This window comes from Xiphophorus hellerii, chromosome 12, assembly GCF_003331165.1.
Source record: "Xiphophorus hellerii strain 12219 chromosome 12, Xiphophorus_hellerii-4.1, whole genome shotgun sequence".
Taxonomy (NCBI): Eukaryota; Metazoa; Chordata; class Actinopteri; order Cyprinodontiformes; family Poeciliidae; genus Xiphophorus; species Xiphophorus hellerii.
The window spans coordinates 29084968-29106468 of NC_045683.1; the positions used below are offsets into that span (position 1 = coordinate 29084968).

Below are 21501 nucleotides of genomic sequence, written 5' to 3' on the forward strand. Positions count from 1 at the left end.
GTGGATGAGATTACCACATGCCGTTATGTGACATGCTAATAATATTATAACTTGCCCCAATTAAATTGTGTGGCTTATTAATTTCATACACAGCAAAAACAGAAAATCTTACCAAGTATTTATGGCCTAGTTTTCTTGTGCAAAGATGTTGGTACACTTGAAATAAGGCAAAACTTGACTCATAAACAACTTTTCAGCAAGAAAAAGGAGCTTGTTTTAAGTCAATAATTCATTAATATTGATGTTAAATTACTACTTTCATAGGCAGATTAATTCACTTATAACATGGAGAAAAATCTCTTGTTATTGGGCACTCTGGATTCATCTGACCAGAGCATCTGCTCTTCCACATCATGTGATTTTTTTTGAGTAATGTTCACAAAATCAAGCTTGAATTTGTTTTGCTCCTCCGTCTGTCCAGGATGTTTGCTCGCAGAAGGAAGCCAACATACTGGGACTTCTCTGTCAACTGCACTGGCACCGAGGCCCACCTGTCCAGCTGCAAGCTGGGTCAGATACTAGCCAGAAAGTCCAATGACACGTGCGCTGGAGGGATGCCGGTGGTGGTGAGCTGCGTGCCTGGCAGAGCCTTCGCCCCGGCGCCCATGACAGGGTATAGGAAGGCCTTCAGACAAGAGGTAACCACGGCTACGCCTCAGCATAGTAAAGTCTTCAGCTCTTTGGGGGTATTACGGTAAAGTGGGTAAAGTAATTTGCTACTTAAACTTAAGCCGTAGTTGCTTATGAAATCTCTCAGCTCTTCCAGAAATTAAATTAAATTAGTGGTACAGTTTTATGAATTTCATAGATCTGCATGATTAAGAAGACAATTTATAGTAAAGACACAAGAGGTCGGTCAGGATTGTCCATAATGTTCTGAATTTTATATTATATTTAGTTTATATTCAAAATGTAATGTAATTTTTCTTAAAGGATCAACCTACTGTGGGATGTTTAAAATATGAAGTCATCCCCATTCTCTACAAAATATATAGAAATCTGAACCTTCAAAATAAGAGCATAAAAATAGTTATCATCAAACATGTTTGATGATAACATTAAACCAAATAAATCCCCCCAGACTGAAGTTGAAAATTGGACGTTCTGCTGCTAGCACTTAGCGTTCGTCAACAATTCATGGGCAGAAGTGAGAGTGTTGCGCAACACAAATAACCACCCGGCTGGAACACGGTGCGCTAAAGAACAAAACATAATTTAACAAAGCTTCAAGGCAGATAATTTGCCTTGGGGAATTTTAATAATTGATGTACTTTAATTACCTCGAGGAATCACTGCAGCCCTAATCTTGAGATTAGTTGTGTAGCAAGTGTAACGGGTACCAGGGTTCCGGACCCGTCAGCAGCAGATAAAGCTGAAAAATGTATGAAAATGAGCACATGGGAGACGCAGTCTGTGTTGCTCCAATTTCTCTCAGCTTATTTATTTAACAAACCAGCTCATTTAACTGTCAATACAGCCCAATTTATAGATCAGTAATTTACTGTACATATTAAACATATTCTATCATTGACATAAACATCAACATTAGCATTCCTTAAACCAGAAATAATCAAATAACCTTGTTATTTTGTCCCATTTCCCTCAGGTAACAAGTACCTTCAATTCACTGCACTTAATATGCATATTTAATCACACACGGTGACATTTTAATGGGCATGTATCTAAAGTTATTGTAAACTGGCATAACTATACTAGAATTCAAACTACTTTAATTAAGTGAATGTATATATGTTTACTACACAAATAAACCCTGGAGCCTGATCTACATACCCCGCTATCATCTGCCGCTAGTGTGCTAACCACTAGCATCACGGCATGTTAGCTACTCCCTCTAGCCACTGCTGGCTCCGAAATACAATAAACTATTTCAATATCTTTACACTTTGACACATTTGCTTAAACATTTCTCGAACGGTACCAAATAATATAAAAAAAGTACTTTATTAAAACGAACTTGCAGGTTATTCTCACCTGAAAAATGTATGAAAATGAGCACATGGGAGACGCAGTCTGTGTTGCTCCAATTTCTCTCAGCTTATGAGAAAACGGCAGAGCAACAGGCAGCTCAGAGTCTCCATGCGCCACCTACTGGTGAAACACCATTACTACACCCATCGTCAAAGAAATGCATGCTCCTTTTTTTCTATTGTGAGCACACACCCGTGGGCATCACACACTCCCGGCAAAAAAAAAAAATAGCTCTGACAATAACAAAACTTAACACAGATTCTCATTAAACCCATTCCCACTAACTAAACCTTCTCAACCGCATAGCATTATGGATGGAAAGCTCATAACTGGTGTGTGGTATGTATGATATTGCCATGGAACTTGAGTACACAAAGAAGAATTTGAGTACGGCGCACTCAGTGGTGGACTAGGTAAATATGAATATTGCAATGGATGGGCAAACACTGCATTCAAGTTAGCATGTGACTGTACTGATGGCTTACCCAGTGAATCATATGTGAGAAAATGTCTGGGCCTCTTATTGCGTGTTGACCTCCTGACCTCTGTCTGATCAAGTTCAGCAGGAGGGATCATGAATTGAGTTTCAGTCTCTGGCCCTACAGACCAGTTTATCTGCTCCACTTCCACAGGTCTGGTCGAGACAGGTATGGTTTCATCCATGTTTTGCTCAGGTACGTCGTTTAGAGACTCCAAGATGGCTTCAGGCGAATATTCAGTTGGTGTCTGATTTTCATCCCCAACTGTTTCAGGGGCCCTCCCAGAAGTTTGAGATAAAGTTGTCTGAGGTAGAGAAGGTTTCTCGTACGGACACCTTTGCTCGGTTCTTTGTACTGGTACCCTAAGCCAGTATCCTGAGGGAAAATCATTGTCCGAATCAGATGTTTCACCATTCCTCTCTTCTCTCTCTGTCCTTGTGTCCTTTCTCTGTCTTTGTTTGTGGGTTTGTTTTCTGACAGGAGCCAACGTTGATTGATGCAGTGTCTCTTCCACAGGTAGATCATTTACTAGCATAAGGAGGTTGCGATGCAGCGTCCGAGTCTTATTCTGGTCTCCTGATTCAGGACAGACAACATACACTGGGCTGTCTGCCAGCTGTCTTTTAACTAGGTAAACAGCCTTCTCCCAGTAAGTCCGTAATTTGCCTGGTCCTCCACGTTCACTGAAGTTCCGGACCAAGACTCTGTCTCCTGGATGCAGAGTTACTCCTTTTGCCTTCTTGTCGTATGTCACTTTCCCCTTTGCACTAGCCTTTGTGCTACTTTCACTGGCAATCCGGTAAGCTTGTGACATCCGCTCTGCCCATTTCTCCGCGTATCCTTTAGGTGTTTCTGACTCTTTGTCTCCAGCCAATCCAAACAATAAGTCAACTGGGAGGTGTGGATGACGGCCATAAAGAAGAAAAAAAGGTGAGTAGCCCGTTGACTCGTGCCGTGTGCAGTTGTACGCGTGTACAACATGCGGGAGGTGATCCTTCCACCGCAGCTTTTCACTATCAGTCAAGGTCCGTAACATCTGAAGGATGGTGCGATTTAGCCTCTCAACTGGATTCCCTTGGGGATGATATGGTGTTGTTCGTGAGTGGCTCACCCCAGATAAAAACTGCAAAGTTTGGAACAACTTATTCTCAAATTCACGACCCTGGTCGTGATGCAGCTTTGATGGATATCCGAACCGAGGAATGAAGTCATTGAACATCAGCTCAGCGGCTGTCCTTCCACTTTTATTTCTTGTGGGATATGCCTGAGCAAATCTTGTGAAATGATCGATCACTACTAATATGTATTCAAACCCTCCCACGCTGGCTTCTAAGTGCAGATAATCAATACACACCAGCTCTAAAGGAAAACTGGAAGTGATACTACACATAGGCGCCCTATCGTAGGTGACAGGTTTCTTGGCTTTGATGCACAAACACTTTTGAGTGACATATTCTTCAATGTCTTTAGCCATGAAGGGCCAGTAGAATCTGTCCCTTGCCAAATGAAGCACTTTCTCTGTGCCCACATGGCTCATCTCATTGTGCAGATATTTCAGAGCTAATGGTCGATACTTGGTAGGAAGAACTAGTTGTTTTTTCTGTCCTGCGAATCTGTAAAGGAGGTCGTTTTCCAAACGTAGCTTACTCCATTCATGCAGCAATTTCTGAGTGTCTCTGCCCACCGTTTTACGTATTCCATCTGTTAACGTAATGTTGGATGCTTTCATTTCTCTGACCTGGCCTATGGCTGAATCCTCCTTTTGTGCCTTGACAAGGTCCTCGTGGCTTATGGTCGGGAGATGAGAATAGGGTTGTTGGTCAGAACCTCTGGAAGAAGTAATGAGTGCTGCAACCCATGGTACCTCTTTGCGCCAAGCTGCTCGACTCCCATCCCATGTTGCACACACTGCCTCATCTGGGAAATCCTCAGTGCAAGTTTTCCCATATGTCTCCATATCAAGGGGGAAACGAGACAGTGTATCAGCATCAATATTGGACTTTCCAGGCCGGTATTTAATGTCGAACCGAAAATCTGAGAGTTCACCCACCCACCTATGACCAACTGCATTAAGTTTGGCTGTACTTAAAATGTAGGTCAGCGGGTTGTTGTCTGTGTATACCATAAAGTGAGGGGCATAGTACAGGTAATCACGGAACTTCTCACACACAGCCCATTTCAATGCAAGAAACTCCAGTTTCCCACTGTGTAGATGGTAATTGCGTTCGGCTGGTGTAAGTGTCCTAGAACCGTACCCAATCACTCTCAGTGTCTCATTCTGTTGTTGGTACAAAATGGCTCCCAACCCCTGGTCTGATGCATCGGTATGCAGAATAAATGGTAGACTAAAATCAGGGTATGCCAGGACAGGTGGATTTGTTAGAACACTAATTAGCTGTTCAAGAGCTTCCTGGTGTTTGGTGATCCAGCTCACTGGTGCTCTGGAAGATAGTTGGGGCTGTTTGGACTTTCCACTCCGGACTGAAGTCTGAGTTGTACCTGATTTACTCTGGAGCAACTCATAGATCGGTTTAGCAATCCGGGAAAAATCCTGAATATATGAGCGGTAATAGCCGAGAAATCCAGCCAGCCTCCTAACCTCTCCGACTGTCGTTGGTTGCTTTTTAATCAATGTGTGGATCGCTTCCAAATCATGGGGATCTACTTTGACCCCGTCTGCAGACACAAGACGACCCACATATCGAACCTCTGACTTGAACAGTTCGCATTTTTCAGGTCTCAGTTTCACTCCATGACGCTGGAGAGCCTGTAGGACCTGGCGGAGTGCTTCAACATGTTCCATAAACGACTTGGAATAGCAGAGTACATCATCTAGATATGGAATGCAGCACTCATCTCGAAGTGGTCCTAACATTTCCTCCATACTCCGCTGAAATGTTGCAGGGGCGTTCGAAAGCCCAAATGGGATTCGAACCCACTCATAGAGTCCCCACGGGGTGATAAAGGCGGTGAATTGGCGCGACTTCTCTGCAACAAAACCTTGGTGATAGGCTTTGCCTTGGTCTAGAATACTAAACCATGCATTTCCTCCAAGGGTGTCGGTCAAGTCCTTTATTCTGGGTAGTGGGTGTCGATCAGGCACCGTCTTTTTGTTTAAGAGGCGATAATCAATACATAGCCGCAGGCTGCCATCTTTCTTTCGAACACACACAACCGGTGCAGCGTACGGGGACTTGGATTTGACTATCCAGCCTTTAAGTAGCAGGTCCTGTATATACTCTTTCACTTCTCTAAAGAGAGGTTTTGGAACAGAGGAGTAGGTGGCTCTTACAGGAATCTGATCTTGAAGAGTGATCGACATTTGTAAACTGGGTATACATCCAATATCATGGCTGTCTCGTGCAAAAGCTCCAGCTTCTTCACAAAGCATCTTATTCACCACTGTCCTTTGAGCCTCATCTAGATGGCTGAGGTCTACAGGGGGTTGCCACGAAGGCTGACTGGGATTGGTGGGTGCTGGAGTAGCACTGTTAACAGTCACCACTGGGTTCGGTACTTCAGCTGAGCTTGCTGAGATCACCTTATCAATGTCATGAATGTTGCCAAGAACAGTTTTTCTTGGTAAAGTGATTGTATGTCTTGTATTATTTCCAACAGGTACTGCCACATAGGGTCTGTTTGGATTGTGGACCTCTAAAACACCTGCTCCAACATCCAGTTCGGCTAATGGTATACTGTCATCATCAGGCTCAAACAGTACAACAGAGTCGGGGAAAATGGTGTCAAATGGAACTTGACATTTGACCCAGGCCACTTGGCCAGCTGGAATGACTGTGTCTTGTTTGCCTGTCCGTAGTTGTCCCCACTGCACAGTATGCTTGTCTGTCTGGATAAAATTCACCAGGAGTTCAGCCTTCTCCACTGGAATGGAAATGGCATTACACACCAGGCTGGTGAGTGTTGGAGCTAGGTTCTGAGGCTGCTCTTGTATCATTACCTCCAAAATATTGAACCCCAGCAATGGTCTTTCCAGGGCAAGACTACTGACAAGGAAAGGAACATTAATAGACAGATCAGGATTTGTGTTTCCCATCAAATTAACAGTAATGGGTAACCAGCCATCAAATGGGATAACACCCCCATCTATGGCACAGATTTTTAGGTCATCTTCATCATCCAGGATTTCACTGAGTGGCTTGACAGTAATTTCTGGTAAGTATTTGTCTTTCCAGCTTTTATCGATCATGCTCACCTGGGCACCTGTGTCTAGTAAAGCAGTGACAGCAAAACCATTTAAGCTACACTGGGTTAAAGCTTTTCTCCCAATGAGCTTGGCTAGACAATCACTTTTGCTGTTTGGTGAGTCATGGCTGGTTGCACTTGTCAAGTGGGTTGGCTGACTGTGTTTGTGGTGTTTTGTTCCCTGGTTGGGTACATGGATGGTTACAGCATGTTGTTGTTCAGACTCACCAATTTGGCCTGTTGCATGTAGGGACTGTTGGGGCCCGGTCACTGTCTGTCCCCCGGCAGGGACCGGCTCCAGTTTCCCTGACGTGTCGGTTTCTGGAGGCAGCCCACTGCTTTGTGACCTTCCTCACCACAGTGAAAACAATGGGTACAGTCAGGACGATTTTTTTCAAGGCACTTCGTGCAGCCATAGCGCCTTCCTTTTTGCTTGTCCCTGCTGTGTCTTGGTGGCTGATTATTTTGTTCAGATGCTTGTTGTTGAGTTAATTTTTGTAATGACTCAACAAGCGTGGTGAGTTTTTCAACTTTTTCTTTTAGTTGTTGGATCCCATCAGCTTGTGGTGTTCTGCTTAGACCCTCTCTTGCACTTGGATTTTGGGCGGCATTTGTCTCAACCTGAGCACTGTGTAAATTTGTGGGTCTTTGGCGAGGAGCTGACCCCAAACGTCTCTGTCTTTCATTCTCATCACTTATTATTTTCCTCATATGTCGTAGTATTGCTTCATCAGTTACACAAGGGTCAGCTAAAAGGGGTTTAAGCTCTCGACGAACATCATCATGCTTGTGTCCAAGGCCTTGATACACAGTATGAATGAAAATGTCTTGAACTGTGCTTGGGCTGTACTTAACATCTGTGTCAGCATGTTTTGAGGCCAATAAGATCTTTTGCTTAAGCCCAATGACTCTGTACAGGAATTGTTGGGGTGTTTCATTGTCTCTTTGTTTGGTACACATGAGCTCCTGGAAAAACTCGGTGTTGCTTTGCTCACCAAGATGGGAGTGTAGAAAGGCTTTAAGTTCGTCTACTGTCAAATCGTCCTTATTCATCAACATCTCCTTAAAATTTCCAGGTTTGATAACTCTGAGGACTGCCCTCACAATTTCTGTGTCACTGAACTGATCCCTTAATCCCTCATCAATCTGGCGACAAATATTATTGTAGTTAATGTCTGACCCCTGGTCTCCAATTTGGCCTCCCTGTATTTTAAACTCTCTACGATGAAGGTAGGAGAGATCTCTTAATGAGATCAGACCGTCATGAGCCAGAGATGTGCTTACTTTGTCTCTGTTCTCTGTGTTCTGCAACTTAATCTGTGACTTTCCTGGTGAATGTGATGCAGACTGTGAGGACATGGTGGGTATGTACTGCCTGACCTGCTTGCTAAGCTCTTCACAACTGGCAAGTATTTTCTGTATGTCAGTACTACTCATATCACTAGCCATCAATGTTTCCTGTTTATCTGCATTTACATCACTTACAGTAGAAAGATCATTTTGAAATGTAACCACAGGGTCAACAAAACCTTTAACTTGACTGTCCTTTAAATCAGCATCATGACCTGGTGGATTTACCAAAGGAACCTGTGTGATCCTGGCATCCGGACGATGCACTTGTAGTTGAGATGCATCACCCTGAATGGCTGCATCCACAAGGTCCCTTAGCTCTAACAAATGAGCCATGCCGGTGTCCTCAGACTCTAGCAAAGTCTTACTGCCCATAAAACTGGTGATGTACTCATAGCAATCCTCTTCATCTGTAGACTCAAGATGAAGTGGCTCCACCTCTGAAACTGGACCCACTGACCTGGCAATCTGGAACAGTTCATCTGCAGGTAGGTTGAGCAAGTCCTTCTTGATGGACCACACCAAGCTTTTCCTCTCACCGTCTGCCATAGCTGTTCCTTCTTCCCAGCAGTTGACTACACCATTCAAAGTCCTGGAGCCCTTTCTCTCTTTGTCTTTTCCCTCACCGGTGGACAGGGTAAGACGCCTTCCTCATCCGCTGAGATGAACGATGGACTGTATGAGGTCCACAGTATCTGTATCACTGGAACCACGTCCCGGTCTGGCAGGGAGTAGGATCCCGGACGAGCCCCCACAACTGTAACGGGTACCAGGGTTCCGGACCCGTCAGCAGCAGATAAAGCTGAAAAATGTATGAAAATGAGCACATGGGAGACGCAGTCTGTGTTGCTCCAATTTCTCTCAGCTTATGAGAAAACGGCAGAGCAACAGGCAGCTCAGAGTCTCCATGCGCCACCTACTGGTGAAACACCATTACTACACCCATCGTCAAAGAAATGCATGCTCCTTTTTTTCTATTGTGAGCACACACCCGTGGGCATCACACAAGCAAAGACATAGTTCTGCTTTGGTTGACGGTGTTGGCTAACACAGACGTTAGCATGCTAATCTGCATCATGTAGTCACAAAAGCACTGAAGGCGCCTCCTCCATATTTATGGGAGCTCTGTTGATGTTTGGTGGAAAAAAGAAATGATGACAGAGACAGAGATGTGCGCTATGAGAAAACATCAACTGCTAACAATGCTAAAGTTAGCATCTGCTTCTTTAGCATCAGAACTTCCTGTGAACTCTGAACGATTCCTTAAGCAGTCTGGATCACATTTGATCGCTTCTAGATGAAAATGTAAATTACTTGGACTGATCGGACTGAACTGGATCATTTGAGCAAAATTAGACACTTTTGAAATCTTTCTTCTATTTTTAGAAAAACAAAAATGTCAAGGTCAAGGTCAAATTTTTATATACAGCACATTTCCGACAGCACAGGTTGTCAGTACAGGAATAAGAAAAAAAAAAAAACATCAAACAGTTAGACCAACAAAGTCACAATGCAAAAAAACAAACAAACAAAAAAAACATTCTCAACAACGTGTACCAGAAGCAAGATCATAAAAGTGAGTCTTCAGAAGCGATTTAAAAGCTCCAGAGTTTGCACTGGTTTAGTATTAGGGTGCAGGTTATTCCAGAGCCACAGCAAAGCCTCTGTCTCCACAAATGTCCTTGTAAAATTCTTTGATTTTAGATTAGACATGCAGAGGAACCTCAGTATGTAAATCAGTCAAACCTGGACTGGCTTGTTCTACACCAATTAACTTTTGTGATCCCTGACAACTTTATTTGTGAGATCTGTGCTCTATGATTTCTGCTAACCTCATATGATCTCATTAGCCTACGTGTGTATTGTCTCGTGACGCAGACGTTTCATCACACCGCTCACGATCAAACACCTGGAACTGCTTCGCTGTCTCTCAAAAATCTGCCTGGTTATGGTTCTGACAGTCGGCAGTAATATCTCTTTTTAAAAAAAAGAAGAAAAAAGCAGATATTTTTGTCAATACCTTTATTCTAAGTTAACGTTGGACAGTGTTTTCGCCTGTTCCTCATGTATTTACCTTCACAACATTCTCAGCATGAAACCCTGCGGATTCAGCCCGGTAGAGCAGCAGTCACGTTTTCTGTCGATCCGTACTGAAAACGTGACGGAGCAGAAGACAGAGTGGGCATGGCGAGGGCCTCCACACGGGCCCTGAATCAGCCTCGGAGAACACCACATGTGAGCCAGGCTGGCCTTGCATCACCCACCAGTGTGGTCATGTGGATGTTTATTAGTGGGAGAAAATGACTGCCGCCCTGCTGGTTTAACATCTGGTGGAAAACCTGAAACCAAAGGAGAGGAAGGGGCGGGGGGGGGGAAGGCCCCGGTGTTTGTTGAACGTTCAGGTCTGTGTCGGTGTAAAAGCCTCCGTTTATCTGAGCTATCCTACTGATTCAGCGTTTACATCTGGGTGAGTTTTACTTTGGCTCGCTCAGCGGCTCTGACCTCTGACCTCTCCACGGAGAAGAGGGAAGAGCATTCCCCCATCTACCGCGAATGAACATCGTGCATCTTAATACCTCTTCCACGAGCGGCGCCGACATGAATTCCTGTCTGGGTGACCTCACTGGTGCTGTGTGAGGTTTGAGCGTTCATGCGTCGTGTCACGTTGCACAGCTGGGTGCCGAGCTGGGAGCGGCTCTGAACCTCCCGACGTCCGCAGCGCAGCGGTCCTCACTGACACGAAGCTCCGGCCCCAGCCGGGCTTGTTGTGCTACGTTTACAAAAGAAGGCTGCTTTTGTTTTTATGCGTTTTTCATTCTGTCTGCCCTGCAGATGGGCAACAAGAGAGCTTCTGCTGCTGCTAACGGCTAGCTTGCATAATATCATTGTAACATACTGGCTGCTAGGCCTGTCCAATAAGCAATTGATCAATGATAAATTAAAATGAGTTGGATCATTTCCAGCTTGATGATAAATGTTTTTTTTTTTTGAAGGGCAATTTTATTTACAGAGATGTGCTAGGCTATTTTCTTATGTTTTTGTTCTTGTCTGGTTTTTATTTCCATTTCATTTCATTTTTTTATTTTCCAGTCCTGGTGTGTAGTGCTCTTTATGAAATTAAAGCATTATGGTGTTTGAGAAAGCCAACTTCCATTTTTATGTTATGATTGTGTATATTAAAGTATACACCATTATACAGTACTTCACGTTTGTAGCCAATAGATCACTTGAAAATGTTCTCAAAACAGCAATATTATTGTTTATTCTAGTAATTGTTGGGACAGTTAGTTGCCATGACAGACAAGCCGACTGGCTGCGTTGATGCTTCAGTTTATTTACAGTCTGCTGGGCCAGGCAATGTGGCTTAAGAATATACATCTCCAATTTTTCCTACCAGGTCGGATTTATGATATTAATCGAGTTCTCTTTTTTTTTTTTCTTAAAGAAAAATTACAAATGTAAATAGTATTTCCTTATTTGCAAAACAAGAGGATGCTAAAACGTTGTCCATAATTTTCTTGATTTTATGTAAAAGTAATTTTTTGCTCCATCATCTCCAGAGGTTCCACAGTCGTTCCCCGAATAAAACCAGAGCAGAACCAGATCAGAACCAGATCAGAACCAGATCAGAACCGCATCAGAACCAGAACAGAACAAGAACAGAACCAGCCTTCTTTGTTAGGTTGTTGAGCCTGTTTAAGTCCCATCCCTGGTTCTGATGTGGGTTAATTTGATTTAAGATCAGTGTCTGTGACTGCCACGACCTTTGCAGTCCTTTTATTTGTAACAGATTGTAATTGTTATAGATAGAAAATGTAACTTTTCCTCCTCTAAAACTTCCTCTCCTGTCACTGGGAGTGTTTAAATGTCTCCTCAACTAATTGAACAAATATGACTTAAAGTCTGAATGTTAACAAGTGTTCCTGCTGTACATCTGGAAATTAACAGCTTTACAAGCTAAAGAAGACAGACAGTGGCCTTATTACACCTTTATTACCTTTGAATTGTGGTCCAATGCAGTAAAACTGCAGCTGTGCAGTTATGAGGAGGAAACCCACACGTACACAAACTTAATAATATACAATGGTGTATTATTTTCACTAGAAAATGCACAAAGCCAATAAAAACACAGCCTGGAGTCTACAACGTCACAAAATATAAAGTTTTTCATCCTAAACAAATAGCTATGCAGCAACCAGACAATTATGGTTTCTATAACAACCTGTCTCGAAATGATTGCTGAAGATCTCTGAAAATGAAATCTGGACCTTGTGGTTTCCCTTTTCCCAAACCGCTGCCATCGTTAACTAACTTTCAGTCCAGTGTCCCACGCCTGCAGCTTCAACGGTGGGTTGCTGTCGGAATGAAAGTAAAAACCTTGCATGGAAAGACTCGTCTGCTTTGTGGAACTAGCTAATTATAGCAAGTGGTGTGCAAGTGTTATTAAGTCATAACCGCGTTTTTTTTTTCTCCCTTGTCACCAGGCGGACTCCGTATATGAAGGAGAAGATGCTTGCAAAAAATATTAATTTCAGTTCTTTTCTAAATAAGAAGACAATAGCACTTAGCATTCATCAACAGCTCCTTGGCGGAAGAGAGATTGTTGCGCAGCACAAATAATCATCCGCCTGGAAGACAGTGAGCTAAATAGTAAAACATAAGTTATCAAAACCTCCGGGCCGATAATTTACCTCGAGAAATTTTTATAATCGAGATCCTCGTTACAACGGCACTCATGAGAATAATCAACATGTGTGGTTTTGCTCTTTAAAAAGTTTGGTCATTTCTGCTTTAACTGAGGTTCCTCTGGACGCCGTGTGTTTGTCGTTTTCAGCAGCCGTTGGTTCGCCTCCGCGGTGGCGCCATCGTAGGGGAGGGCAGGGTGGAGGTCATGAAGAATGGAGAGTGGGGCACCATATGTGATGACCACTGGAACCTGCTGTCGGCCACTGTGGTGTGTCGGGAGCTGGGCTTCGGCTCAGCAAAGGAAGCGCTGTCTGGAGGGCAACTTGGACAAGGTACACGTCGCCCATGCTGTCTCTTTTAGCGTCTGTTTTACATTCATTGACTTATTTCTAAATGTTTTGTCGTATGGCTCTTTCATCCCCACTGCTGTTTGATGCACATTCAGATTCACCAGTGATTATGGCCTACAGAAACATGTGGGCAACATGTACAGAGGGGGGGAAAGCAGCCAAACAGCCATGCTAATTAGAAAGCAGACCTGAAGCTAACCCATAATAGTTAGCTGAGAATGACAGGTTTTATTGCTGGAACAACTCTCTGTCTATAATTTCCGACATGCCGTCACTTTCCCTGTTGAGTAAAACCACATCTTGGTAAAATTTCGCAAACTGATTCTGTCCTTTTATTGCTACACCGTGTGCAGATTTTCTTAGGGTCAAGACCTCTCAGATCTTATGTGGATTAAATTCCGTAGCAGTTTTCTAGTTCGTATAGCTATGGAAATGATTAGGGATGCAGCGATTTATTGGCCGACTGGTTTATCGGCGCGGCTTTCCTTAATTTTGAGAGATCTGTGATCGGCCAATACGTACATGTGAAGCCGATCTGATCTACCTCTGCAAATGTCTAAAACTCAACCACTGTCCTGTTCTGTTCTTGTTAGGTCTAAATGACCTAAACACAGACACAAAGAAGAGACAAGAGTCAGAATTTAGTTTTACCTGCGGGGAGAGCGCAGCTGAAACCCAGTTACAGATTTCGGCCTGTGCTCTGAAGTTTCAACTGAGTCTTGCCCTGCTTTTATTAGAATTAGGAACTCCCTAGTTACATGACAGAGTGCAGCCCTGAAGGGAGGGGGAGCAGAAAACAGCTGCACACTCACATGAACACAACTCATTCATACAATCTTCAAAAGCATATTTCATAAGATAAGACTATAGGTTTGCAGTTCCTCTGGGCAATCAACGCCGGAATGTCTCGTTCACGGTATCCTCCCTTTTCACTCCTCAGCAGGCCGCTTCCAGAGTTTCTGCAAACACTTCAAAACACTCAAAGCACATCATTAAAATGTAAATGCAAAGGTAAATAAAATGGATTATATTACAAAATAAAGGTAAAGCAAATAAATGATAATTAACTATAAAATCCTTCCAACGGCTCTGCTGTGAGAGAGGTTTGACTGACAGACATTATTCTTATCCTTTACATGTTTTGAAATTGAACTAGAATTGAATTTAACTGAAAAAATGACATTTTTTTATTTTAAGAAAATACTTGTAATAATGGACATTTGTTGTGTTGTACTGCTGGTTTGTATTATTTTCAGTAAACCTAATTCATGTTGGGGAACATAACATTAAACATAGTTTGAATAAATGCTTAGTTTAGCTTACAAGAAAGGTAATCCTGCTGTGTGTTAGTTTAAATTGTTCCATATAATTCTAACTTAACTTGCTCATATCTTGACCTAGCTTAGCTATCTTGACTTAGCTTAGCTTATTTTAACTAGATTAGCTTAGCTTAGCGTAGTTTAACTTAGCCTGTTTTATCTTAGATTAGATTAAGGCTTAAATTCATTTATGAGTCAGAATACAATTCATACAAAATTCTTTGGGAAACAAAATATTAATATTTTATTAGAAAGGATATGGAACTATCTAACAATAAAGTGAAACTTTTTTTTCACATTAAAATTCCCATTTGTCTGAAATCAACAAGCTGCTCAATCTCCAGTCTGAAAATGAGAACGAATTTCCACAAGCCTGCAGCAAATCAGTGTTGTCTGAATATCCAGTAGAGTTTAGGGAAACCATGTTGAGTTATATCTTTGAGTACATAAAACGATCTTGTTGATAAAGTCTTCACTTTTGAATCACAAACGAGTAAGTTTGAAAAACTGATCACCTCCTACGTGCTTGTCACCCTTCAGGGATGGGGCCGGTGCACATGAATGAAGTGAAGTGCTCTGGATTTGAGAAGTCCGTAACCGAGTGTCCCTTCAACAAGGAGGCCCTGGGCTGCAGCCATGAAGAAGATGCAGGCGTCCGATGTAACGTCCCAGCTATGGGCTTCGAGCAGAGGGTCAGTCTCTCCTCCATTTCGGTGCAAGTCTGAACCTCTAACAAGGAAACCAGATCCAGTTAGGGATTTACTAGTTTGTCTTCAACAGCTGATGTTGATGAACAGCATGAGACGTATTCTGAACCACTAAGCTAAAGAATTGTTTTTTTTTTTTTTTTCTTATCCCAGAATGATTCACTAATGGCTTTTCTGACTGGAATTGGGGGAATGTTGAAGTTCTTAATACTTTTCAGTGATGTTGCACTAAGCTGTGTTTTTTTTTCTTCTTCTAATTTTTAACCCACAGTTGCGTCTGAGAGGAGGCCGTAACCCCTTCGAAGGCCGTGTGGAGGTGTTGGTGGAGAAGAACGGCTCTTTGGTGTGGGGCACAGTGTGCAGTGAGGGCTGGGGAACCATGGAGGCCATGGTGGTGTGCAGACAGCTGGGCCTGGGCTTCGCCAGCAGTGCCTTCCAGGTACTTGTGCCTTTAGCAGAACAAGTTTGCATGTGTTCTTAGAAAGAGGAAACTTCAAGTCAACTCGCATGGATCTGACATCCTGTTTTATGAGGGTGTGCGGTCTTAAAGTCTTAAATTCGATATTCTACAATTAAGGCATTAAAAGGTTTTAAAATGTAATTTGGCTTTAAATACATTCATTACGAGCCTTAAACTTTCTTGTGGCAGGACTATTTCATCTTGTATATTAACATCTTTTGTTGTGTGTATAGTGCTTTTTTTTTCTCACAGGACTTTTTTGTCAGGCAAACATTTTAATTGTGAGCAGAGGTCTTCACTGCGTTTGTGACTCAAGGCGGTTGAGGCTGCTAACATAAACTTGCCACATAGCTAGCTTTTTTGGTGTCTTTCAAGGATACGTGCAGCTTTATCAGCAGTTGCTTGAACAACCTTTGATGCTACATGCATTCCTTGCTAAACAGCTTGGCCCTAGCATTATGCATCTTTTAAGGTCAGTAAAATATATGCCTTATATAAAATGGGAGATGCTTTCATACTGAATCAGGGGGAAAAAATCCTCAAGTCTTTAGCCATCAAAAATCGTCATGGCAAAGAAATGTTATTTCTGAGGTTTTAAAAATCTTTCCATTCAGAATAAACCGTTTTACTTAAAAACTGCATTTTGTGCTTGCATGTGTGGTCTTTGACTAATAGATAAATTATTTTGATAGTATGAAACACTTAAATGTGAAAAACATACAAAATAATAGGAAATCGGGAAGAGAGGCAAACACTTTTTCACACCACTGTAACATCCTCCACCTTAATTAAATCATCATGTTAACAGTTAAATTTCAGTCTCAGTGACCTGTTTGTTTTTGACAAGGCTGACAGGAGTAAGCGCTAAAACAAAATTCGGGCTCCTGGCATGAAGTGAGTGGCTTTAACATAACATAACATCGTTTGCAGTCGGAAACATGGCGGTTAGCTCCAACAGCTTTTAAAAGTGTCTGCAGAGCCGTGGAATGTAGAGCTGCCTGATCACGGGATGCCTCATCGCTGCTTTAATTACCTTTATCAAGTGACGGAAAATTTACAAATGTGACTTTTCAGCAGTCAGATAAAAAAAAAGTCTGAGTGGAGAAAAATTGTTCAAGGTTCAGCTTATAAAATTCCAAAAAGAATTCTGTACTGAAAGTCACTGAAATTGCTGTTTTTAAAGAGGCAAAATCATTTTCAACATGATTTTGAGCTTTATAACATGTTATAATGTTATTTCCTCATCAAAAACATACCTGGAGTGTTGCCTTGACTCTTTCACGCATGTTTTGAGAAATCTCCCATGGCAACCATTGAGATTTGTAAAACACCTGGGTGGAACCAAGTGTCGCATTTGAAGATGAAGCTCCTCCTTTGAGCTCCTTCAGACTAGCCAGCAGCAATTAGTAAACACCTGCTGAGCTCATTTTAGGAACAGAGCAATGCTGGCAAAAACATTGTTAAAGGGCTAATATAGGAGCCATGTTGTGATGAAGACGGAGTTCTTTTTAAAGAGACAGAGGCCCAATTTCAAGGTGTTAAATTACAAAGTCAAATTTCTTGCAAGTCATATCTGACACATAGCATTTTATTACAACCGAAGGTAACATAGTTACTTGATAACGCCATTTTATCGCACAGTGTACCTCACAAATACATAATACTGTCCTTTTAAACATTTGCTAGTTTTTATTTTTAGTCCCATCACAGTGATGTGGAACATATGTAAGGATTTCAGCAACTTTTATAATATGCTGTAATTGAAGAAGTCTATTGTGTCAGTTCTACTCCTGAAACCTCTTTTTGTTTGTTGTTTTTTTTTTTTTTGTCTGTACTTTAGAAAATAATTTTGCCTCTGAACGTTTGTGCGTCCACAGGAGACGTGGTATTGGCCGGGTGAGGTCAGTGCTGACGGTGTGGCGATGAGCGGCGTTCGCTGCTCCGGAACTGAGATGTCTCTGTCCCACTGTCTGCACCACGGACCCCACCTCAGCTGCCCCAGAGGAGGGGGACGCAACTCCGCCGGAGTCTCCTGCTCTGAAAGTAAGACTCTGGGAAAGGCTAATCAAGAGCCTCACTTCTGCTCAGCATCAAGCATAACATTAAAAATGAGTCATAAATTGTATTTCACCTTGTTCTGGCAAAGTGTTCACACTCCTGTGAATTTGAACGTGTATTTTATGTGACAGAATAGAGTGGGCGATATGGACTTAGAATTTTATCGTGATATTTTCTTGTACTAATGTGATAAAAAATTTTGATAATAAAGCTATTTATTACTTATTTTTTGCAATGCAAACAAGACAATTGTTGAAGAAAACTTGAAATGGAGATTCACTTTCAAGCAGCACAAAAACCCTAAAAACATAGAACCAGAGTTATAGTAGGGTATTTGTGTGCTGGAATGGCCCAATATGGCCCAATCAAAGCTCAAGTCTAAATCCAGCTGAGTTTCTATACCAAAACTTGAACATTGATATTCATGCCTTTGAATAACCCAAAATATTGAGTCAGGAGGACTGAACACCAATGGTTGTTATACGTAATGGATTTGGATAGCTATTATTTATTAAAATTAAAATGAACAGCAAGAAAGACTCTTAACGATTCTCAAAACATTGCAAAAGTTTCCAATAAAATACAGTATTTTAAACATAAATACCATCAGTACAGATGATGTCTGCTTTTCAGCTTCTGTAATAATCATATGTGGTTCCCAGAAGTTTCTGATTTCTTTTGGGCCAATAAAAACCTGATTTATTCTACTGTCTCCTCTGTCATGGAGCAAAAACTTTCCTTGGCTTAGAAAAGCCCAAAATCCAGTCGGTTCCTCTGTTTCTTTGTGTTAAAACCCGCTGTCAACATTTGAAGCAAACACTGCGTTTCAACCGCGTAGTAGTTTAAGGGGGACGAATGCCTGTAGTTTTGCAAAGAGCTGTAAACTGACTGCAAACCTTAATTTTTCAGTCATAAAAGTCAATTTCCTTCATCCTTTTAGACAAAGTTTACCAAAACTGTGTTAAACCTTTTAAGAACCTTTGTCAGAGAGAAATCCCTGGTTCTTTCTTTTAATCTGTTGTTTGGAACAGAAAACACTTGTTTACTTTGCATATGCAGCCATCTCTTTGTGTTTCTAAATATCGTTGGTCTCCGTCTTTTCTTCTTCTTTTTTTTCCTTCCCACCTTTAGCGGCTCCCGACCTGGTGCTGAACCCTCAGGTGGTGGAGCAGACCACCTACATGGAGGACCGGCCCATGTTCATGCTGCAGTGTGCTTACGAGGAGAACTGCCTGGCCTCCAACTCTGACCAGACGCCGGCCAACGCGTACCGCCGCCTGCTGCGCTTCTCCTCTCAGATCCACAACAACGGCCAGTCCGACTTCAAGCCCAAAGCTGCCAAGCACCTGTGGGTGTGGCATGAATGTCACAGGTCTGTCAGAATGGAAATGTTTCTAGAAACAAAGCATGCTGTGGTGGGCATTTATTGCGCTGTTTATCATCTATTGTGAAAAATGTCTTATCATGATAAGAATTTTGATCCATCGTTGATCGTTGATAGATTTCAGCTATTGATGATAAATAAGAAAAGCAAAACTGACAGCATCATCGGAGATGTTATGTTTGCTATTTTCTTCACTGATAGCTTCATTTGAGCATCAATAAATATCAGAAATTTTGAAAATATGATTAAATGCAGTTATTAAGTAAGTGGCATCCTGAAGAAGCCACTAGAATTTTTGAATTCTCAATTTTCTTGAATTCTTTAAATTTTTTCAAGATCAGTATTTAGGTTTGTGGCGCTATGACTGATGTACCATGCAGTCTAGTTTTTTATGATTATGATGATTATCACAACAGTAAACTACTAAAAATATATATATTAAAAATTAAGCAAGAGACATTAAAGCTTCTATGGGTGTGGGTGTGTGAGTGTGTGTGTTCTTGTATTTGATACATTGTAAGGACCATTTAAAACATACTACCTTGTGGGGACTATCTGCTTCTTATGGGACCCAAAGTCCACACCCCATAAGAAGAAATGTTGTTTTTGTGTTGTGGGTTAGATTTAGGATTAAGGTGTGCCGTGTACTGGTAATGGTCAGGTTTATGGTAAAAGTCAGGTTACGCTGTAGAAAGTAATGAAAAAAGAATGGAAGTTAATGCAAAGTCCTTGCATTAAGATTGAAAGACATACTGTATGTGTGTGTGTGTGTGTGGGTGTGTGTGTGTGTGTGTGTGTAGGCATTATCACAGCATGGAGGTGTTCACCACATATGACCTGTTCAGCCTAAATGGAACCAAAGTGGCAGAGGGACACAAAGCAAGTTTCTGCCTGGAGGACTCAGAATGTGATGAAGGTTGGAATCTCACTGCTGTTGTTTTTAATGATGATGTAATAACAACAAAAACATTTTCAAAATGTTATCTCAAATAGTCTTCATTTTAACTTAGATGTTGCCTCAAGTGAGTATGAAAGCCAAAGGTCTTTCCATAGTTTGTTTAGCTAATTTTGTTCTGCTTTTAATGGTTTTCATTGTTATTGTTATTATTATTGTCCTGGGTAATCTGTGCTTACTGTAAAGCACTTTGGGTAAACATACTGTTTTTTTTTTAAAGTGTGCTTTATCAAAAATAACTGAATGGAAAAGACGAACCAAAGATGTGCTGTGACAGCTCTGCCACCAGGGGGCAGAACTTGTGGGCTGGGTCAACCTGTTGACTCCAGGCAGAACTACTGCTAATATTTCTACTGCAGGAGACTCATCCTTCTCCTACATCAGGATCTGCCCCCTATTGGTCAAAACTAGACAGTATGGTCTAAACTGGAGTCAATGCCTGATGCTACCTAGATACAATATGACAATACTTTTCTCACTCAAGTCATTCATTTACACTCTGCCTGCCACTTCCCTGGCCTTGATGTTTTCAGTTTTTATATATTTAGAGACCTATATGCTAAAGCTAAGAGAAAGTATGAAAACTGAAAAGGAAGTGGGGAAAATGTTGGTTAAATGATACCATCCTCACAATGATATTGAATTAGAGGTTATATGACTTAATATTGTTAGTAGATGTTTTCCCAAAGTCCTACTGTCTTAGTTCAGACAGTAGGTCTAAGACTAAACCAACATTTCTGTAAAGCAACATCAAATAATTTCTTATCTTGTCTGCTCTGAAGTCCAGGCACCAAAAACTTACAGAATGCATCTATTTATATACCTGTGTTTTTTGCAACAAACATCTCAGAAATTACATTTACTGTTATTCCAGTCATATAGTATACTTGTCCCCAAAGGGGAGAATATCTGGTTGTCTTGAATATGTCTACAAAGGGAAGATGCAAATGATCACGCCTTCTTATGTCGCCCTCTAGTGGTCATATACTGTGGATCACCTTGTGCAAAGGTATAATTTTCTCCAAAGCGTTTGCAGTGAAGTAATCTTACTTTATCTTTGTAGGTATCGAAAAGAAGTATGAATGTGCTAACTTTGGAGAGCAGGGCATCACTGTAGGCTGCTGGGATACCTACAGGCACGACATTGACTGCCAGTGGGTCGACATCACCAATGTCAAACCTGGGGATTACATTTTTCAGGTGATTTGTCCTGTTGGTTTCTTCTTTCTATCGGGTGTGTGTCTTCTCTCTGCAGCCTCGACATAGGTTCATTCTTGCCCGTCCTTTAACAGATTGTAATTAACCCTAATTACGAAGTGCCAGAATCAGACTACACCAATAACATCACCAAATGCAGATGCCGATACGACGGCCATCGTGTGTGGATGTACAGCTGCCATAATGGTGAGACCTTGCTATGATTTTGAAGAGTGGCTGCAGCTTTTACTGTCTTTGGGGGGCTTGTTGTTTTTTTCACCAAAACAATCACTTTAGTCTTTTCTGCATTTAATGAGACATTCAAAGAGAGCGACCCAAAGATGGAGCCTTGTGGAATTCCACA

At 41.8% G+C, this 21501-nt stretch overlaps 1 protein-coding gene across 3 annotated transcripts in view; it reads left to right on the top strand.

Annotated features, from left to right (window-relative positions):
- loxl2b (lysyl oxidase-like 2b) overlaps positions 1–21501 on the top strand; it is a 46463-nt gene that overhangs the window by 17278 nt on the left and 7684 nt on the right. For 2 of the 3 annotated variants that reach the window (XR_004341098.1, XM_032577539.1), the window contains exons 5-13: positions 422–638; positions 12856–13039; positions 14917–15068; positions 15355–15522; positions 17421–17586; positions 18733–18973; positions 19786–19901; positions 21004–21140; positions 21233–21344. Coding sequence is in view for 2 of the 3 variants with exons in the window: in XM_032577539.1 (XP_032433430.1) it covers positions 422–638; positions 12856–13039; positions 14917–15068; positions 15355–15522; positions 17421–17586; positions 18733–18973; positions 19786–19901; positions 21004–21140; positions 21233–21344 (1493 nt within the window). In the remaining variant the exon portion in view is untranslated. The remainder of the gene's footprint in view (positions 1–421; positions 639–12855; positions 13040–14916; positions 15069–15354; positions 15523–17420; positions 17587–18732; positions 18974–19785; positions 19902–21003; positions 21141–21232; positions 21345–21501) is intronic. The other variant, XM_032577541.1, reaches the window with a different exon arrangement.